This window comes from Primulina eburnea, chromosome 18 (genome assembly GCF_022965805.1).
Source record: "Primulina eburnea isolate SZY01 chromosome 18, ASM2296580v1, whole genome shotgun sequence".
Lineage (NCBI taxonomy): Eukaryota > Viridiplantae > Streptophyta > Magnoliopsida > Lamiales > Gesneriaceae > Primulina > Primulina eburnea.
The window spans coordinates 24,850,041-24,873,877 of record NC_133118.1 but is presented as its reverse complement, the minus strand read 5'-3'; the positions used below and the strand labels follow the sequence as shown (position 1 = coordinate 24,873,877).

Below are 23,837 nucleotides of genomic sequence, written 5' to 3'. Positions count from 1 at the left end.
TACTGGAGCACCCCAAGGAGATACACTCGGTCTGATATACCCCTTGGCCAGTAAATCCTCCAACTGTTCTTTCAATTCTTTCAACTCGATCGGTGCCATCCTGTATGGAGCCCTAGAAATCGGAACTGTTCCTGGCATTAACTCAATGCTGAAGTCTATCTCTCGAATCGGAGGCAATCCAGGAATCTCATCTGGAAAGACATCAGCAAACTCACACACCACTGGCAAATCCGCCAATTATGGGCTAGATTTCAGTAAATCAACTGAATATACCAGGAATCCATCCGCTCCTATCTACAATAATCGAGTCATATTCATTGCAGATATCAAAGGAATTCTAGCACGAGAACCCTTACCATAAAATTTCCATTCCTCAGCCATCTTAGGTCTGAATCGAACTATCTTATGGAAGCAATCGACTGTAGCTCGGTACTTGGTCAACATATCAATACCGACAATACAATCAAAATCAGATAAACTAAGCACAATACAGTCTAACTCAATCGTATGCCCATCGTACTGCAGTATACACGATTTAACATATTTTACTAAAATCAAACATGTTCCTAACGGAGACGTGACAGACACTACTGCAGACAATGACTCAATAGGCAAAGAGTGCATCAATGCAAATCGCTCAGATATAAATGTATGAGATGCACCAGTATCAATCAGTATATATGCAGGATAACCAGAAATAAAACAGTTACCTGCCACAACATCATCAGGTGCATCATGTGCCTGCTCCTCGGTCAAAGCAAAAACTCTGGCCTGCTGTCTCGGAGGCTGGCTCGCTGTCTGGCCCCATCCTGGCCTCTGCTGTGACTAAGTAGGCGGTGCTGGCTGAAAAGTATGCACGGCAGATGGTCGTCTACCTGCCGGAGCTACTGATCCCGATGACTCAGCTGCCTGTGATCCCTGGGCAGCCCTCTGGGGACACACTCGGGCAAAGTGTCCTTGCTGTCCACAAATACGACAGCTGCCAACCACTCCTCGGAACTGATCTGTGGAATGCCTTCCTCCACAAGTACCACAGTACGGTCCTGTATAGCTATGTCCCTGACCGGTCTGTCTAGAGCCACTCGAACTGGACGAGCTAGTTCCAGATTTCTTGAATTGCTTCCCTCTAGCCCTCAAGAAATCCCTCTTCCTGCTACTTTTGCTTCCACCTTCAAATCGAGGATGTGGTTGTTGCTTGTCCCGATACTGGAAGCACAAACGAAGCCTCTCTCTGTCTCATCAGACCTGCTTCGGCTCCCTTAGCTCGGTTCAAGGCATCGGTGAAATTGTTTGGCCTCCTGGAATTCACCAGGGTAAAGATTTCAGGATTTAGGCCATTTATGAACTGGTCCGCAACGGCCTCATCATGTTCAGCTACGTGGGGAGCAAATCTGAGCAATGTAGAGAACTTAGCCACATAGTCCTCAATGTTTAACTGGCCATGTCTCAAGTTTGCGAACTCGGCTCCCTTGTCCTTCCTATAAGATACTGGGAAGAACCGTAGATAAAATTCAGACTTAAACACATCCCAGGTAATGGCCGTACCTCGTTGTTCCAATGCTCGTTTCGTCGTGATCCACCAGTGTTTAGCAACGTCATGCAATTGGTGTCCTATCAGTTTCACCCTATTTTCCTCCGTATATTCCAAGGAGTCAAACATCGATTCAATATCGTCCAACCAACTTTCACATTCCACGGAATTCTCCGTACCTTTCAAAGTCGGTGGATGAAATGACTGAAACCTTTTCAACAGTTTCTCCATCGGTGTAGGAGTCACATCCATGGAAGGATTCGATGTACTCCCCTGTTCTGGTATTCTTCTCGGAGGCATATGTGAAATCAAAAGGATTAGCAACCCCAACCCAAAGTTCTATTTCAGTCCTCCTCCGATCATCTTACTGCTGATCCAGAATCGGCTCTGATTCATTATTAATAATACATGTTTTCAAATCAAGTCAGATAAACAGATAAACATGTATTATAAAGCAGTAAATCATGCTAGCAATCAAAAGCAGGAAAGAAAACACATTCTACCCCGCTCACTAGCTCCTATCTCAATCTCAAGGATCTATCGCTCTGATACCACCTGTTGTGGGGACCCGACGCTAATCAAGTTCTTAATCATAATTGGGACTAATTAATCGATTAAAAACAGGATCTAATTTTTTTTTAAAAATGCGGAACGTAGGTGAAATCAAATTCATATACTATATCAGTATAAAATACAATACAAGTCCTGTACTGCATGCATTCAAAATAAACTAAGGTTTAACAACTAATGTCAAGTGTCCAACCCTATCTCTAATCCAAGTCCGGAGCCTCCACTCTAATCACGATCTCTCCTCATCTCCTGGACCCTGATCATGTCCCACCTGTTGTCATGTACACATACAGACAAGACAACAGCGATAACTCCGGTGAGAATAAATCCCAGTATAAATCAACGAAACATGCAATCATATAAACAAATATAAAGCATGTAATCAGGTAACAGATATATGTATCAAAATCTGACACATAATCAATCATAAAACTGTCTAACATATACGTGACTCCACGTCTCAGACTAGACTCAATCCTAGTCTAGGGATCCCGGTGTCCAGATGTGGCATTCCTATATCGACAAACAGTAATAGAAAAGACTCCAGTTCTATCCAAGTCGATATAACCAAACATCCAGTGTCCAGACGCAACCGTTATAGACTATGGTCTATCACCATATCTTGTGACATCGTGCAATGTACCCGTGATTACCTGCCACTATCAGGTACTTCTGTCACAAGATTACTCGTCTAATGCATGCTCCTATAAATCCATAGAACAAGCATTTAAATCAAATCATTAAACACAATGATAAACGATTAATAAGTATGTGATTTAGGGAAACTCAAGTACATCCTACTTGAGTCGATGTCCCAATACACATTGACTTATACCTTTCTTTCGTCAGTTTCTGGCTCAGTCGAAGTCCTGAATTCACAGTCTGTCTGGCAATGACAATATCAATAATCTCATGTCAATATACCTTCCAAATCAATAACAATCTGATCAATCTGGATTTAATTCAAAATCAACGGCATAACGGTACAATTTCAATATCCACGTCAATACAATATCCTCAGATCACAGTTACAATCCATAACTCATATTCAATACAATCCGTAATCCAATCACAATTCAAATCTGTCAGGTATAAAGCGATATACCCTAAAAAATTCATAACAATTCCATAATCAGTCCGTTTCTCAATTTGACTTCGATTCTACGATGTCTAACATGTCAAGAACATCATATATGAATTCCATTCAATTATGACAATATCATAATTTCAAAGCATGTCAAAACGTAGTAAAACTTACGTCCAGTTGTAGCTGTCGATGAGAGGAGTACGGTACTGTTTCCGGATCGAAAATCGGATAAACGGATCAACCAAAATCACAATTCTATTGTACGAAGGATTTTGACAAATCTCTGTAGCTTTTCCTCGGTTCTTGCTGATATACAATGAAGGAAATGAATCTTATATATCTCCAGCAACATGGCAAAGACAAGTGTCATATTCAATTCCCATAATTGCACTTTAGCCCCTGAAGTCTTAACTATTTTCAATTTGGTCCTCAATAACTCTTTTAATTCAATTTCAATCCTAATTAATTACAAAAATCATGGAATTTAATTCATTATTCCAAGATTCGTAAATTAAATAATCTCGTATTAAAATGATATAATCTCGGGCCTTACAGCAGGGCTGTCAGTAAGGACAATATAAATATCGAGGAACGGATTCAAACTGCAACAGACACATTTGATGAGTCTTGAAGAATGGTCACGAAGCCCTATAAATACAAGATCAAAACCATCAACAAAAAAGTGTGTGAAAAACAAAGAAAATAAAAAGGGCACGCTCATCATATACAAGAAGCAATTCGCGCAGATTTGAGGGAACACTTCAACGTATTATCAGCTTAGATTAGAAGCACATTTCCCTCAGTGTGTAAGAACACTTTCGTGTTGTATTCAAAGATCATTTTTCACACAATAATTCACATATACGGAGAGTTAAGATTATTGAATAGCTGAGTGAGTCTTTCACAAAGACATTAAACTTGTGTATATAGTCTTTAAGAAATAGATGTTAAACAATTGTTGGCTGGAAGGTGCTGCCTTCAGTCTAGGCTAGGAGTTTAGTTAGGCAGTAGCATAAGTCCTAAGCTGAGTGGGTTTGTACAAGGTGGTGTATAAATGAAAGTCTTCTAGTAGATCTTACCCGATGTGGTAGAAGGGGTGACGTATGAGCAGTTGAAGTCTCCAAATATCCATAAACATATCTTGTGTACTTAACTGCTTAACTATTGTTTTCAAATTTATTAGATCAGTTCTCATCCCCTCTTCTTTCTAATTTTTCAATCAACAAACCATATAGTACAAATTATTTAATTTTAAACATAATTATAAATATTTTTATATTTACTTTTTTTTCATTTCATTCAAATTGAATTAATTATATACGATTAAAAAAATATAATTGACGCTCCTCAAACCTCGACATGTAATCACACAACATGTAACGTAATATGCTTAAAAAAATTTCTTCCGACAAAATAATAATATAATGCATATATGATAAAATAGTACAATCAACACACTATTTACATTAGTGTATGAGAGACAGTATAATAATTTCACAACGCACGACTTGAATGAGAAAATAATCTATATTGTCTCTAACCATTATCAACTACATGACTTATTTAATCTAAATACACCTATTACTTCATCTCATCATGACTTAGTACTACTCCTGTAACACGTCCATTAAGGGTAAGCATACACAATACACATCATCGTAATACATAATAGATATTAACACAACATAAAATATAACTGAAATCATAATAAGAATACTTCATTCATTGTTTTTGGACAACCAAGTCATCAACAAAATCACTCTCCTACAACAAAAAACATCAACGACACATTGCACCCCTGCTCCAGCGACAGCAATATCGTCAATACGTTGCTCCCCAACTTCTGCAACAAACAACGTCAAAGATATGTCGCACACCTACTCCGGCGACAGCAATATCGTCAAGACTTCTCCCAATAAACGGCAGTCAACATCATCAACAACAATAAACAATAACAAATATAATATCAAATCACTAATTCCTAGTGATTTACCATCGTTCAACACTAAATGCTCGTACGTCAACATGTACTTGATAATCAAGTATATATAAAATCTGGCTATTTCTTTGATCCCGAGACTTGTAATGTATCTAAATAATTCAACAAAAATTACCAGATTATTGTCACAGTATCAACGAAATCACAATAGCCTCAATATATAACTTCAATAGCCCAACGATAATTAATTCAACAAAATATAAAACTCGATTAAAAATTTTCATCATTCAACAATTAATATTCCAGTATATTTAATTCAAAAGACTAACATCAAATACACTAAATCAATTAACTTCAAATAATAGGCTATATTGCAACCTCCGCTAAACTACAAAACTTCATATCAACAGGTAGCATACACTTCGTAAAATCCGAATATATAATCAAAATTAATAATAACAAACAAACAAATCTCCTGTTTCAATTCAACTATTAAAATTCATCTTTATGATAATTTAAAAATAATTCCAAATAACACAGCTACAATATTTTATTCTTCATTAAAATCATACAATCTCCAACGATATTCAATTTCGGTATGATTTAACAATATATCAGATTTATTCCAAAAATTGACGACTTTCAAACATCACAAAAAATATGACATTTATACCTCAAATAGAAGATATCGGGTCAACGATCCCTGAATTGAAGTTTGTTCATCAATTGGATAAATCGATAATTCATAAGATCGAAAAGAAAAATCGAAACCCTATTTCTCTATTTTGTTCTCTCTGCTCTCTATTTTGAAATCTTTTGTAAGATCAATTCCACCATTTTTTAAAATATATATTTATAATATAATATATAATATTTATTACTCCAAACATCGATATATTCGTTTTCTACTAGTCAAGCGGTCAAATTTACCAAAACTCAAAACACAAAACTTGTATATCTTTGAGTTTTCTTCGCCATCTCCAAATTTCAAACCTTTTGAACTTCATTTGACTAAGATATATAATGTTTGTCCTTTAAAAATCATTAATTATTTAGTAATCTCACGTTACTAAATCAACAAATTTTTATATTTCTTCAGGCATTACATTTCTAATCCCAAATTAACCTCGACCATAAAATTATGCAACAACAGTAATAACATGCATAAATAAAGATTTTTTTATACCATTAGAATAAATAGAAGTAGAGCTCTTCCATATGTCGCTCTGTCTCCCAAGTGGCCTCTTTGACACCCTAATGCTATCACTGAACCTTCATCATCGGTACAAACTTAGTACGAAGCTTCCATTCAGATTGATCCAAAATACAAACTGATCTCTCAACATAAAATATATTAGGATCTAGCTGAACCTCAGAAATTTCTAACACTTGTGAGAGATCCAAAATACAAACTGATCCGGTTTTTTTTTGAAAAACCGTTGTCTTTTATATTTTAACAACGGTTTTCACGTTTTAGTGAAAACCGTTGTTAAAAAGCATTTTTTAAGCAAAGAAAACGGTTTTATTTGACCCCAAAAATACGCTAAAAGACAATGGTAAACCCCAAAAATACGCTAAAAGACAATGGTTACCATTGTCTTTTAGCATTTTTTTGGGGTCAAAGAACCATTGTCTTTTAGTGCGTTTTTTTGGACAAACGACAACCGTTTTAGAAAATCGTTGTGGATTAGCGTGTTTTTTGGACAAACAACAAAGGTTTTGTTAAAATTGTTGCTATATTTAGCGACGATTTTATTAAAACCGTCGCAATTTTTAAAATGTTAGAACCTCGCTACTATTAAAATTGTCGCAATATTTTAAATAAACCATCGCTAATAGTGACGGTAGCCATCGCTAAACAACTAATTAGCGAAGGTTTAATAAAAAACTGTCGCAATATTTTAAATAGCGACGTATTTGTTTAACCGTCTATCCCTAATAGCGGCGGTTTAATAAAAAACCGTCTCTAATTGCGACGGTTTTATCATCAACCGTCGCAAACTGTCTATAAATATCCATGTTTTCGATCCATTTTCCTCCACAACACTTCACATATACGATAAATATTTCTCTCTTAGACGATTTTAGTTTCGATTCAAGGTAAGTTTTTTCGGTTCAATTCTTGGTAAATTTTTAAGTGTTAGTTAAGATCATGAATAATATTAGCTTAGTCAGATTGTAAGTTTTTCGGACAAATTTATTAAATTATAAAAGTAAATTTTTTATTTTACTTAAAAAATTAGGGACATATTATGTCTAAACCGTCGCTAATTAGCGACAGTGTTTCTCTAAAACGTCGGTGTAGTAAAAAACTGTTGCTAATTAGCGACGGCGTAGTCTAAAAGTGTCGCTAATTTTAGCGACAGTATATCTTAAACTGTCGCGCTTTGTCAAAAACCGTCACTGACGGTATATCATAAACCGTCGCTGATTAGCGACGGTCGATGGTTTTTCAAATTTGTTCGCAATATGATAGCTAACCGTTGTCGTTGAACGCACTTTCAACAACACCATAAATTACAGCAGTTTTTAACCACCTACGACAACGGATAATATCTGTTGTCGTTTTGATTTTTTCTTGCAGTGTGTAGCAGGAAAATATTCCAGGGTATGGATAAACCGAATTCATATCCTAAGGAGGACAAGGCATGATATAAATTTTGGGCTCTTGCCTCTGTTTATTATATATTACCCGGCTTCCAAGAAATATCAAATTCCTAAAATGGATACAAGAAGCAGTGCACGAGACATAAACAAATAATGATTATTTGTCCATATGAGATATTCTAGAACTATATTTTTTCATTATAGCACCAGAACCAGTGGGGAAAGGTTCACGTGAAGAATTCCATTTCATCAAGTTTAGGAGAGCAGATATGAACAACTAAAAGTTCATAAAGGATCCACCAGAGAAGGAAACACCCCTGGTCTCCTCATTTATTGAAGACGAAATTTTTACTAGAAGAGCATGGGGGTTATGGGTCTATTTAACTAAGATTGACGAAGTCAAATTTCTATTTATGTTTTATCAGAATTCTGTAAATGCGTTTTTTAATGTAAAACAAGAAGTTTTACAAAATACCTATTTGAACAAATAAATAAATCTTTTGTGGAATAGCAAGCTGTCGGGGAGCTAATAAACTCGTCGGAAATTATGTAATATTGCTCATATGAGAAGATGGTCAGAAAGCACATGCCTAGAATGTCTGAACCTAAAAGAGCCAAAATTCGGTAAAGGTTTCTATCCATAATGGACCGAAAGTATCTTACAAAGATAGGACCAAGTGGTAAGAGACCACACAAAAAAAAAATTCCTTGGGGACCATAAAAAAGAAAAAAAATTCTATGAAAAAAAGTAAAGTAGACATGTGATCCAACCACTCCATAGTGGAGGATAGACCATCACTAAAAGACTGTTTCCACTAACTAGTGGAATATGGAATACTCAACCACCTATAAAGACAAGCCACTAACTAGTGGTTGAAATGATCATCACTGACAAGATGTTGTCGTCCACAACTAGCAGAATAGTTAACAAGATTTCAAGTCCGGATTTCAAATCTACCAAGGCTTCTACAAATACCAAGACAGAAGGAAGATGAAGGCGACATTCAACCTCTTCATTTTTCTCTCAAAATAAACTTGTAATGGTTTTCTTTATTATATGTGTGTCATAATTCTGGCTACTATATGTAGCTAAGCAAGTTCATTATCCTCTACATGAGGTTATAATATTATAATAGTTTGTAAGTTTGAATAAAAAGACCAATGCTTACTGCTCTTCTCACGTATTATTTTCAAATTGAACTATTTTATTATCCACTCTGAGGTAGGAAACGAAACAGAGTTGTGCTAGGTGTTATTTAAGGGATCTACGTCAGGAATCATCTGTTGCGACAACATGGTTAGGCTGTAAGTAGCATTCTTTAAAACTTGGTAAATACAACCTAACGACACTCCAGTCAAAGAGGTAAACTGTTTAATTTATTTTACGAAAGCACGATGGACCATTAAAGATAACAATTAAAAATTCAATCAAGATATATAGACTGAAAACCTTGTATAGTTGTATGTCTTTATATTATATGTATTTAAGAACACGTTCGAAAGGTATAACAACGCCATGTATCAAGATTAAAAATCTCAAAGATGATTTTGCAATATTTTCGATAAAGTAGAAGGTTTAAACTAATTTTAAAGAACGAGGAAGTCCATGTATTTATTTACAATTTGTATTTAATATAATTACAATAATAATATATAAAATATGGATGACATTGGGAAGTACCATATTATAAAATCATAAAGTTTGGGCCCACAATCCATAAGCAGTGTCAATTTCAAAATCTTGAAAAGCTTCAACTTTGATAAATTATTAAAGTAATTAGGCGTTACTCTTTACTATGATTATTGATGTCTAACTAAATTGGATCAACTGTATGGAAAAGTTAGGCATGATGGTAGCTTTATGAAGCTTTCAACCTCGTTATTGCCTCATCACCTTCACAAGGCTACTTGTATTTAAGCATCGTCATAAGTTTGTTAGACAAAATTATATTATTACGAACCCGTGTATGACAAAATGATGCTTACCATTTTGCTAAAAACTATATGAGTAACTCTCTTGTGAGACGATCTTACAAATTTTTATCTGTGAGACGGGTCAACCTTACCGATATTACAATAAAAAGTAATATTCTTAACATAAAAAATAATATTTTTTCATAGATGACCCAGATAAGATATATGTCTCACAAAATACGACTCGTGAGACCGTCTCACACAAGTTTTTGTCAAACTATATGTCACGGTAAATATAAGAGTGATTGTTTGTTGTTTTACTAAAAATTATAGTATATGATAATGATACAAGTCAAATCTCTTAAATAAGTGGAGCAATCCAAACTTCATGGTTGGATCGTTTTCCTAGCAAGAGGAAACTCTTGAACCCCAACAATAGACATATAAATTAAAATTTTAAAAAATCGTAGTGACTTTTTAGTCGAGGGAGAATGTATTTTATTATAATTGTCTCCAGAACCAGATACGATTGATTTATAAAATATTTATAATCAAGTTTTATGAAAACTATAATGTATCAATTGATTTAAAAATGAAAAATTAAAATATGGTACATTGTTAGGTAAACACCAAACTGAAAATCTACAAATGTGGGTCTATAAATGAGGGTTGCAATCATTATCAATCCAGGTTTCAAACCATCCCAAGGTTAGTGAAAATTCCAGATTATTTTTGTTGCTTCCAGATCCTAATTCCATCGGAAGACAATTTTACCCCTACCCATACCCTGCTCAATATAAGCTTCCCTTCTATCTTTGTTGTTAAATCCACATAAAACTAACTACAAAATGGAAAATTATGGAGCAACCTAAAGAAATAATTATACATAAGAGTAAGTTTTTTATGATATGGTTTTATCCTATCTATATCCGTAAGACAGTGAAAAATATTATTATTGGCATAAAAAATAATTTTTTTTTCATGAACTGAGTCATATTTGATATGATCAGTCTCACAAAATTGACTAGTGAAACGGTCTCATAATAGTTTTTGTGTACACATAAAATTCAAAGAATTTATATAAGTAAAATGATTGATTATGCATATTATATTATTGTGATCTTGATGAATAAATAATATTATTATATTTTTAAAATCTATAATATATTGTATTTATAAAAGTTGAGGGTGTAAAACCATTAATTTTGATATGGTTGTAAGTCAATTTTTTGATACCCAAAATGTCCATATCACATTAATTATTGTGTCATCTTATATATATATTGGGTTATAAAGTATATTTATAATGATAAAATTATCGTAAATATATTTTTGAAAGAGTTTTTCAAATAAAATATAAGAATAATTTGTTATTTCTGTTGAAAAATATATTTAAAATGTGTGTATTAAATATTTGAATGCTGAATATTTGAATGTTGAAAATAAGAGTTGTAAATATTGAAAATTAGTGTGTGATGATGTAGCTAATGATGTATTTTATTTTTGGATTATTTGTAAAAATTTCCTATAAATAGATCTCTCATTTGTGAAGAAAATCACAATTGAGTAGAGAGAAAAATATTATAAAGTGTGTAGTTTGGTAAATTTTGAGAGTTTGAGATTTTTACTTTTTACCATAAATTTTTACTTTTTCACAACACGTTATCAGCACGAAGCTCTAAAAGTCCTACATACTTTTCCAAGCTCCAAACAGAAGAAAATGGTAACAAAAGTAATAATATTTATTTTACTGTTATTTATTTATTGTGTATTTATTTAATATATAATATAATGTTATTATTAGAAATAATAAAAATAAATTTTTCAAAAACTTGTTATAAATCCTGGGAAGATGTTAAGACGACATCTCACACTCCCGGTAAGGGGTACGATAAGTATAAAAGCCTACAAGATTTTTAAATAAAATAAATTATGACACTTCATTATAATAATGTGATATGATATACATAATTATTTAAACATGTCTAATATTATATACATCATATTATTACCATAAAATTATATAAATACATATATTTATTTTTTGTACACCAACGGTAATAAACGGCAACAAACGGCTAGTTTTTGCCCTATAAATATCATCTCACAAACACATTCAATCACTCCAACTTTCTCTTCTTCTTAAAAAATTATTCTTCATTAAATTTTTCGAAGAAAAAAGAAGATGGCTTTCTCAAGGTTATTTTTAATTATTTTGGTTATCATACTCACGAGTCTTGTATTTATCGGAGAATATCCTCCTCGTGTGTTTTCTTTATTTTTACAAATGCTTGTAGTTGTTGTTTATCCATTACTTTGTATTGCAATATTCATTAACTAATAAAATGTATCGTAATTTTTTTTTAGTACCATCATGTCAAATTTAACAAAGCTCGAATTTGTTGCGCTCGACATCACGAGTAAATAATTATATGCCATGGACTCTAGATGTAGAAATGCATCTTGAGTCATTGGGTCTAAACGAGACTATTAAAGAAAATGGTATATCTTCGTCACAAGAAAAAGTAAAAGCTATAATATTTTTACGTCGACATCTCGATGAAGGATTAAAATGTGAATATCTCATCGAAAAAGATCTCATGGCTCTGTAGAAAGGATTGAAAGAAAGATTTGAACATATAAGGGAAGTTATACTTCCGACCGCCCGTGATGAATGGAATATGTTAAGATTCCAAGATTTTAAGAAAGTCAGTGATTATAATTCAATGATGTATCGAATAATCTCGCAGCTAAAATTTTGTGGACATGAGGTCACGGAATCTGAGATGCTTGAAAAAACATTTTCCAGGTTTCATGCATCAAATATTACTCTACAACAACAATATAGAGTACGTGGATTCGCGAGATATTCTGAACTCATCGCCTGTCTTCTTGTGGCGGAAAAGAACAACGAGCTATTAATGAGAAATCATCAGTCCCGACCCACTGGATCAACAGCATTTCCAGAAGTAAATGATGTAAGTAAAAATGAATTTAAACCTCGAAACCAAAATCAAATTCAAAGATAAGATTTTGGTCGAGGTCGAGGTCGTGGACGTGGACGTGGAATTGGACGTGGTCGTGGTAGAGGCCGTGGTTTTGAAAACAATAGAGATAGTTATTTTTATAACTCATCTCAAAAGAGCGTCCCAAACCATCCACCGAAAAGGCATCATGAGAATACAAGTAGTTAATGAGAATCACTCAAAAAAATATGAATGTTCTTGTTTCAGATGTGGTACTCCAGGACATTGGTCCCGTATTTGTCGAGCCCCTGAGCATCTTTGCAAACTTTATAAAGAATCATTAAAGGGGAAAGAAAAGGAGACCAACTTCACTGAACGCAGTGACCGTTTGAGTGATTCAACTCATTTTGATGCTGGTGATTTTATGAATGATTTCTCTGGAAATGATCAACATGTTGGTGGGATAGAAATAAACAATTTTGATGCTGAAGATTTTCTCAATGATTTTTCTGAAAATGAACAATATAGTGGTAGAATATAAATGTACAATAATTTGTTTTTCATGTATTCATATAATAATGTTTTATTGTACAATTATGATATGTGTTATATTTATATATGTATTGTCAGTAATTTTATTTCATTGCATATTTTTTTGAAGTTCAAATATGGAAAATGCTATGAGCAAAGCTGAAGTTTGCATACCCGATAGTGGTACAACGCACACTATCCTCCGAGATAAAAGATATTTTTTGGAACTAAAACCAACAAAAACAACGGTGAATACAATATCAGGTCCTGTAGACTTGATTAAAGGATGTGGTAAAGCACAATTTTTGTTACCTAATGGTACAAAATTTTTGATCAATGATGCTTTATATTCACCACAATCGAAAAGAAATTTGTTGAGTTTTAATGATATATATTCCCATGGGTTTGATACTCAAACAATGAATGAAGAGAATGAGAAATATATGTGTCTTATCACATATAAATCAGGAAAGAAATATGTGATTGAAAAACTACCAATGCTCCCTACTAGATTACATTATACACATATAAGTCTCATTGAATCAAATATGGTAGTTGATAATTCTTCAATATTAACAAATTAGCATGACCGATTGGGACATCCTGGTTCAACAATGATGCGAAGAATCATAGAAAATACACATGGTCATCCACTGAAAGACAAGAAGATCTTTCAGAATAATAAGTTTCAATATAAAGCATGTTCTCTTGGAAAACTTATTATAAGACCATCACCAGTCAAAATCCAAACTGAATCACCAATGTTTCTTGAACGTATTCAGGGTGATATTTGTGGACCAATCCATCCACCATGTGGACCATTCAGATACTTTATGGTATTGATTGATGCCTCCAGCAGATGATCACATGTATGTTTATTGTCAACTCGAAATGTTGCATTTGCAAGATTACTTGCTCAAATCATAAAATTGAGGAATCAATTTCCCGATTATACAATCAAGAAAATTAGACTTGATAATGCTGGTGAATTTACTTCCCAGACTTTCAATTATTATTGTATGTCTATGGGAATCATTGTTGAGCATCATGTTGCTCATGCACATACACAGAATGGATTGGCAGAATCATTGATTAAACGTCTGCAAATGATTGCTAGACCAATGATTATGAAAACAAAGCTCCCTATTTCTATATGGGGACATGCAATTTTACATGCTGCTTCATTAATTCGCATCAGACCAAGTGCATATCATAAATACTCCTCATTGCAGCTTGCATTTGGTAAAGAACCAGACATTTCTCATTTGAGAATTTTTGGATGTATGGTGTATGTGCCTATTGCACCACCGCAACGAAAGAAAATGAGACCTCAAAGAAAGGTTGGAATTTATATCGGTTATGATAGTCCATCAATCATTCGATATCTTGAACCTCAGACAGGCGACGTGTTCACAGCACGTTTTGCTGACTCTCATTTTAATGAGGAAATCTTCTCAATGTTAGGGGGAGAACAGAAACATACCGAAAAGGAAATTACATGGTATGTATCATGTTACATCTGGATCCAAGAACACAACAATGTGAAAAAGATGTACAGCAAATTGTGCACTTGCAAAGAATAGCAAATCAAATACCAGATGCATTTACAGATGCAAAAAGGGTAACTAAATCATATATACATGATGTAAATGCTCCTGCTCGAATTGTAATTCCAAAGAAACAAATTGGACAAAGTCATGATGTCGTAAAACGCCTGAAGCGTGGAAGGCCAGTTGGTTCCAAGGATAAAAATCCTCGAAAAAGAAAATTCATAGAGAAACACGATGATCACAAAATAGAGAATGATGTTCCTGAAGAAACACATGATGATCAAAAAATAGAGAATGGTGTTCCTGAAGAAACACATGATGATGAAAATGTTCTGTCAGAACCACAAACTGACGAGAATCATGAAATCTCTATCAATTATATTAATACTGGAAAAATATGGAACCGAAAAGATATAGAAGAAATCGACAATATATTTTCTTATAATGTGGCAATCGACATCATAAATGATAATGAAGATCATGAACCAAAATCTTTTGGTGAATGTAAAAATTGACAGGATTGGATAAAATGGAAAGAAGTCATCCAGCTTGAATTGGATTCGCTAAATAAACGTAATGTTTTTGGACCTATAGTCCTTACACCTGAAGGTGTAAAACCTCTTGGATACAAATGGGTTTTTATTCGAAAGCGAAATGAGAAAATGAAATAGTAAGATATAAAGCTCGACTTGTTGCACAAGGTTTTTCTCAAAGACCTGGAACTGATTATGAAGAAACGTATTCTCCCGTGATGGATGCAATTACGTTTCGGTATTTGATTAGTTTGGCAGTATCTGAAAATTTAGAAATGCGTCTTATGGATGTTGTTACAGCTTACTTATATGGATCACTTGATAGTAATATATATATGAAAATCCCTGAAGATTTAAGATGCCTGAAGCACAAAGTTCAAAACCCAGAGAATGTTATTCTGTGAAATTACAAAATCATTATATGGGTTAAAGCAATCCGGTCGAATGTGGTACAATCGACTAAGTGATCACTTGATGAAAAAGGGATATGTAAATAATTCAATATGCCCTTGTGTTTTCATTAAGAAAACAACATCCGGATGCGTAATTATTGCTGTATATGTTGATGATTTAAACATTATTGGAACGAATAAGGAAATTCAAGAAGTTATGTCATACTTGAAGGAAGAATTTGAAATGAAGGATCTTGGAAAAACCAAGTATTGTCTGGGTTTACAAATTGAACAAAAAGAATGTGGAATGTTTGTTCACCAGACAAATTATACAGAAAAGATCCTTAAACGTTTTAATATGGATAAATCAAATCCTTTAAGTACTCCAATGGTTGTTAGATCATTAAACATATAAAAGGATCCATTCCGACCATGTGAAGAAATGAAGATATTCTTGGTCCAGAAGTACCATATCTAAGTGCTATAGGTGCCCTTATGTATCTTACAAATTGTACAAGGCCAGATATATCTTTTGCCGTAAATTTGTTGGCAAGATTTAGCACATATCCAACAAAGAGACACTGGAACAGAATTAAACATATATTCCGTTATCTACGAGGAACGACAGACTTGGGACTTTTGTATTCAAAATATGCTAATCCAAGTATAATTGGTTATGCCGATGCTGGATACTTATCTGATCCACACAAGGCACGTTCCCAAACTGAATATGTTTTTACTCGTGGAGGCACTACAATTTCTTGGCGTTCACAGAAACAAACGCTCGTAACAACTTCATCAAATCATGCCGAGATTATTGCACTACATGAAGCAAGTCGTGAATGTGTGTGGTTAAAATCAATGACCCAACATATTCAAATCTCATGCGGATTATCATTCGACGAGAAGCTTGTGATACTATATGAAGATAATGCTGTATGTGTTGCTCAAATGAAAGAGGGATACATAAAAAGCGACAGAACTAAACATATTCCTCCTAAGTTCTTCGCATTCACCAAGGAGCTAGAGAAGAATAAATGTATTGATGTTCGTCACATTCAATCAAGTGAAAACTCATCAGATCTCTTCACAAAGGCACTTCCTACTACAATATTCAGAAAGCACATATATAATATTGGGATGCGCAATCTACGAAATTTGTGAAGAATTGTTCATGTCAACATCAGGGGGAGTTTACGTGACTGCACTCTTTTTCCCTTACTATGGTTTTCATCCCAATGGGTTTTTCTTATTAAGGTTTTTAACGATGCAGTATAAAAACACGTAATGAAGACAATCATTATGATCATCATCACAAGGGGGAGCGTTGAAAAATATATTTAAAATGTGTGTATTGAATATTTGAATGTTGAAAATAAGAGTTGTAAATATTGAAAATTAGTGTGTGATGATGTAGGTAATGATGTATTTTATTTTTGGATTATTTGTAAAGATTTCCTATAAATAGATCTCTCATTTGTGAAGAAAATCACAATTGAGTAGAGAGAAAAATATTATAAAATGTGTAGTTTGGTAAATTTTGAGAGTTTGAGATTTTTACTTTTTACCATAAATTTTTACTTTTTCACAACAATTTCAAACGTATTTTATAACTCAGTTTGTAATATTATTTGCACATACATCATTTTCCTTAATTATTCTATGCAAAAATTATTTACGTAATAGTCTCCCACTAAAATAACATAATAACCATTCTAAAAATTAATTGCAATAATTGCAAACGATTTTTTTAAAAAAATCATCAATTAAAGTTCTTAATATTAATGTAAGTTCTGGATGATCATTTGTCATTAGTTTAAAAAACAAATTATAAAAAGGGAAAATTGTACTTTTTGTCTTGTATAATTTTTTTTCTATTTTGATTTTTATGTAATCAAATTTCATTATTAGTTTTGTATCATATTATTTTTGGTAATTTTATTAATTTTTCATGGGGATCGCATTGATGTCACGTCAGAAAAATGACTAAAATTATCGAAAAACAAATATAACGAACTAAGATTGGAATTCAACAAGATACACGTTAGAATCGGAAAATAGTTTAAAGTGTGTGAATGATCTCTTTAAAAAAAAAATTAGAAAGCTTGAGTTGGCTTTAACATTTGTTAGCTATTAAAACTCATTTTTGAACAACTAGGTTTAATTGAAACTTTTGAAAATAATTTTGAGTGTGGAAAACGATCCGGATAGACTTATTATTAAAGTATATATATATATATATATATATATGTGAATTTTAACAAAAATGAACATAAAGTAAAAGTGACTAAAGTAAAGAACATGAAGATTTTTATGGATGTTCGGAATCTTAAATACTCTTACAACTTTTAGGAATGAATTCATTAAAAGAATTTGATTTATACAATCCATGTACAAACTCACTTCGACTAGAACTTATCACATTGACTCTAAACTTTTTTAGTATGAATTCAGCACAACAAATTCTCGCTTATTTAAGAATCATCGGTTCATCAGAAAGAACAAATTTTCTAACTGTTAACTTATTGAAAGCTTGAAACTTATAAATTTCTTCTCTGCTTGTGAAGTTCCGAATCTGCATATTTATACATGAATTCTTCCAATGGTAAGATAACTTTATCAATGATCATATGTAATTTATCCCGATAGATTGATATTTTCAAACTCTCTTCATCTTATACTGCATTAAATCCACCTTTGATTTTTACGGTTTCATATCTTTTAGTTTCTAAAATGTTGATTGAATCTTGACATTTTAGGAAACTTTTATTAATCGAGAGTTGATATGATATTATGTATGACGTCTTTTTATGATACACATTGAACACCTTGAGTTTTTGTATCCACCTCGATCTGTTAATATATGACCAATTAGAGTTGAAAGGTCAGACTCTGAGTATTTTATTGATATAGTGTTCCGGTTAAAAACATATTCAACAGATGATCTTCTTATGATGTCTTGAGCTTATAATAGAACAATGAACAGTCTAACTTTTTTAATGGCTAGAGTCATGTAATTACAAGAAAGAGACAACTAGACTTTAAACAACTCGATGTTATTTGTGTCATTGCCAAAACTTAGGTGTTTTTAAATTTAACAATACAATATCAAAACCGCAAAAAAGACGAACATAAAAAACATAAAACGTGTGCATATTACTTAATAGAAGCCAAATCAAACAACCCCTACAAAAATAAAAATCAATAATCATTATTTTATTTAGGCAATAATTGGAGGACATAGTTGGCCATGCATAATATTTTGTTGCCCACTCCAAAACTCACTCAATTAATCAAAACCATCATTATCACTAACCTTTCCTCCAAATTGTTTCCTTAATCATAATCAAGACATCATTAAACAAACACCAACTTTAATTCCCATACTACTTAATTAATTATTAATTTAAACAACCAATCATAGAAAGCAATTTATGTCTCCCATCCAATCTGTCCTCAGATATGACTTTTTTTTAGGAGCAATAATCTATATTCGTTTTGCTTGGATTATATTTATTTTGTAATTTAAGTTTGTCTTTTATTAATTCGTACATTTTATCATTTAAAAGTACTTAACTCTGAGTTGTTATAAGTAATTAATGCAAGCCATATATATATGTATATATATATATGTATATATATATATCAGTTGATAAAACAATCAAAGAAGGTTGTTTGGACTGATGTTCAGTTTAAAATATTGATATTGCACTGTTAGCCGTCTGTTAGACCGACTATTGATTTCAATAAAATAACAAACGTTTTATCATAATATTGATATAAGAGTCAAGATCATATTTTTGATTCATATAAATTACAAATAATATATAGATTGTTAGAATCCAATAATTGCACTGTTGGCGGATGAATCAAAGCTTTTGAACTGTTGCATGGTTTAAAATATTAGAGTTGCATATTTAGCATACACTATAGCTTTTCGTAAAACGACAAACGCTTAATCCTATGTGTTTTTGTGATAATTTTTTCAGATGTAAGTCAATTTTTATATGAAAATATGGACTATTATATATAAGATATTAATAATTATCTTGCCATAGTTTATAATTATTTTTTAGATAATGCTATGTTAATCACATATATATGGGGATGTTCATTTACCATACCCATTTTGAATCATGGATAGTATGAATAATCTTATAGAGTGCCAGATTATACAGGATTATAGGATTATGATTATAATCAAATCTGAAACTGAAATCAAATCGAACTATATTAAGAGCGGGTCTTTTGTAAGACTGTGAGATGGGTCAACCCTCTTGATATTCACAATAAAAAGTAATACTCTTAGCATAAAAAGTAATACTTTTTCATTGATGACCCAAATAAGATATCAGTATCACAAAATACGACCCGTGAGACCGTCTCACACAAGTTTTTGCTCTAAATTAAAATATAATTGAAAACAATATTTTATTTTTCTCAACCATTAGTAACTAAAAAACTGTTTGAAACAAAATAATGATAAACATATATATATATATATATTATTGGACAAAAACTTGTGTAAGACGGTTTCACGAGTCGTAGTTTGTGAGACGGATCTCTTATTTGGGTCATCCATGAAAAATATTACTTTTTATGCTAAGAGTATTACTTTTATTGTGAATATTAATAAGATTGACTCGTCTCACATATAAAGATTCGTGAGATTGTCTCACAAAAAATCTACTCATATTGTTGTTGAGTACGATTCAACCAGATCATATTAAAATGATTCTCAATCCATTTTAAGCAATTCAATCTCAATTTAGATAAAAATAAATTAAATCAAATAAACATCTTTATAATTAAAATAACGTGGATTTTTTATTATACAGGTAGCTTAAAAATTCGTGTATTTGACAGTTTGACTGACCAAACAGTTCGGTCCACGTGAGCCGGTCGCAGAGGAAAACACTCGGCTTGCTGAAAGACAATGGAGCGCTGGACGCTCCGAATAAATCTCGAAGTCACTTCCAAACTGAACAAGAAGAAGTGAGCCACTGAATGCTGCCGGTGCTGGCAATCGTACGCCGCCGTTCGAAGTACGCACCCCCCAACCAACTCCACCGCTGAAGGGTGGGGAGATCTACCGTTTCCTTGTCCCTGTACATGCTCCTCTCCTGTGAATGATCTTCCATTTTCTGTGAAATGGATCCGCAGGAGGGGATAATGAGCGGCGGAGGAGTTTACTACTCGGAGATCTGGCCGGGGTTTCAGGTGAACGCCAATGCGGCGCCGTATAATGTGGATCCGATGGTGGTGGACCACGGGTCGAATCACGGTCCGCCCAGCCATAATTCGAGGAAGCGCCGCGAGGAGGATGAGTGTGCGAGAGGAGGAGCTTCCACCAGCAACTGCTTTGGCAACAATAATGATGTTTCGGTAGTGTTTCGGTTGAATGTGGAAATCGTTAATTTTCGAATGTAGATTATGTAGTGTGGCTGATTGTGTTTTGCTATGTGATTTAGGGATTATTCATCATTCTGTGGCTTTGATGAGCTAATTCAGATGCTGTGTTTTACATGTGTGTTTTTTGCATTTAATATATTCCGGCAACTAAAAACTATGCCAAATTCAGTAAATACCTTGCCAATTTACCATCTTTTGATTTAACCATTGATTTTTCTTGTTTTGGTTTGTCTTTGACTGCGGTAATAATTTTGGCATTGAGCAGTATGACGGTGAGAGTAAAAGGCTCAAGACTGAGGGATCGAACGAGGATAACGAAAACACAGATGGGAATTCAGGAAAAGCAGCGGATCAACCTCCGAAACCAGCCGAACAACCGAAGCAAGACTACATCCATGTGAGAGCAAGACGGGGTCAAGCTACTGATAGTCATAGTCTGGCTGAAAGAGTAATGACCTTACTGTATTGAATTTGGCTTATATGTAAAGATTGTCTTTCTTGGATTGCCATATGACATTATTGGTGAAAACTAAATAATTGTTTTTCCATTGTTTCTTTTGCCTTTGTATGCAGGCAAGGAGAGAAAAGATCAGCGAGAGAATGAAAATTCTCCAAGATCTAGTGCCTGGTTGCAATAAAGTGAGTATCGGCATCCTTTGAACTAAATTACTAAAGAAATGTTCGAAGTTGCATTTAATGATAATAACCCTCGTGACCCTGATTCATGTATTTTCAGTTCCTGTTACTTCTTAGCATATAATTTATCCCGGACTATACTTGCTGCCTTGTAAATATCAATTTTAGGTCTGTCATTACCTCTTGGATATAGGAGGATTAGGACTAATGCAAAAAGAGGCTAGTCTTTGAGTCCACCACGTATGAGTTTTGCGATGTGACCATGCGTAGAAAATGTTACTTCTAAATTCTCTCATCCAACTTAAAATTTGTCCGCTTCCATATTTTCTGCAAAAAATGTCTCTGAGTTTGTATTCAAGTTTTAGGACTTTGTGCCTGCTGATGTTTCTGTGAAGTCACAAAAATTTGGACACGCACAAGAATATTATCTGGAGTATCTGATTATTTTTTCATCTTTTATTGCACAAGTGAACTTGGTGTTTCCTACAATGCCCAAACTTTCATCTGAATGAACATTTCGAAAGGCGGAAACATAAAACTAAATTTGTAAATGAGCTGCTTGTATTTATTATATAGATGCTTGATAGTTCCATTTATAACTCTTGGTCTTGGAATTGGTACAGGCTAATTTTATATAACTTTATTGGCCCAAGGATTCATACACTGTAATTATAGATCCAGCAAATGTAGTAGAATGCATGACCCGTGGTTTGCGTCTGAGTCGAATTCTGTAATTTATACACTTTTTTGAGCCATGTTTTCTTTCTTTGATGCCAAGCTTGTCAAGATAATTCTGATTCTAGTAATAATGTGAAATTTTTCAATGATTGTAGTGTTGCATCAGTGTCTATTAGGATTTATCTAGTCCTGAATTTATTTCTTTTTTTTCTTTTCTGGAATAATAAATTGAATGGATGGTTCAATGGGCTTCAGGTTATCGGCAAAGCACTGGTACTTGATGAGATAATTAATTATATCCAATCATTACAACACCAGGTTGAGGTAAATTCCCTCCTCTCCTCTCCTCTCCCAACTCCCCCTTTCCTCAGTAGATGCAGCGTGTACACTCACATTTTTACCGTATTTTTCATAAATAATTGCTCTTAGAATCTCATTTGATCATATGTAATTGATGGTGTCCGACAGTTCCTGTCAATGAAGCTGGAAGCTGTTAATTCAAGAGTAGGCCTCGACGGGTATCCTTCAAAAGATGTAAGTTCTTAAAGCACAATTATCAACTCCTCAAATTTGCCGTTGCTCCTACTGAACGATGTTCGGAAAACCGTTATACATGCCTTAAAGTTTCCAACTTGTGTTATGTCCTTTTCCACTTTGCAGTTCGCTCAGCAAACTTTTGACACTCCTGGTATGACATATGGTTCCCAAGGTGCAAGAGAATATGGCAGGAGTTTGTCTCCGGAATGGCTGCATATGCAAACTGGTGGCAGATTTGAACGAACATCATGAAATCAATTCGAAGTGCGATGTGTCTTCCCCGAGATACTGCAACAGTATACTTACTACTCGAACCGTAATATAATTCCATAAACAAAAAATCCATTTACACTGTTAAAGATGGTTGATTCTTACAAGCAGGCTTCTCCTTCTCGTCCGGTAGATTAGAAGATTCCAAGAATCAGGGACGTTGTGTAAAGCCTGCGCCAAATTACTGCTTGTGGTATTATCTCTGTCAAAGGTGTTTGTAATTGGGATGTATTTGAAAACACAGGTGAACCGTGAACATTCAATAAAGTTCCAGCTTTGTTTGCAAATTTATTTTCATACGTTGTTTGATTTACCAAATGTGTGTCATCGTAGTAACTTCAATTGAATAAAAGAATGGGTAATTCTGTAAATGAAGTTGGATTCACGAGTTTACATATTGGTTTAGTTTTTAGCATTTGCCACTTTTCCCTTTGATCCATCCATGTTGCTTTATTTTTTATATGTCTTATATAAAAATAAAATGAGTAGGTCTCTTGTGAGACGATATCTGTGAGATAGGTCAACCCTATCGATATTCATAATAAAAAGTAATACTCTTAGCATAAAAAGTAAATGATCTAAATAAGAGATTTGTCTTACAAAATACGACACGTGAGACCGTCTCACACAAGTTTTTGTCAAATAAAATATAAAAGAATCTTACGGATATATATGGGTTTGATT

At 33.4% G+C, this 23,837-nt stretch overlaps 1 protein-coding gene across 2 annotated transcripts; it reads left to right on the top strand.

The window, feature by feature from the left end:
- The first annotated feature begins 20,574 nt into the window (after positions 1-20,574).
- On the top strand, positions 20,575-23,448 carry LOC140819957 (transcription factor BHLH089-like). 2 transcript variants are annotated; one of them, XM_073180240.1, is made up of 7 exons: positions 20,575-21,005; positions 21,298-21,480; positions 21,606-21,671; positions 22,602-22,670; positions 22,815-22,880; positions 23,007-23,179; positions 23,265-23,448. In XM_073180240.1, exons 1-6 carry the CDS (start codon positions 20,772-20,774, stop codon positions 23,133-23,135), a joined length of 747 nt encoding a protein of 248 aa, XP_073036341.1. In that variant the 5' UTR covers positions 20,575-20,771; the 3' UTR covers positions 23,136-23,179; positions 23,265-23,448. The 2 variants fall into 2 exon arrangements, with proteins under 2 accessions (XP_073036341.1, XP_073036340.1); XM_073180239.1 differs by having other exon boundaries at positions 20,576-21,005; positions 23,007-23,448.
- The last annotated feature ends 389 nt before the right edge of the window (positions 23,449-23,837 follow it).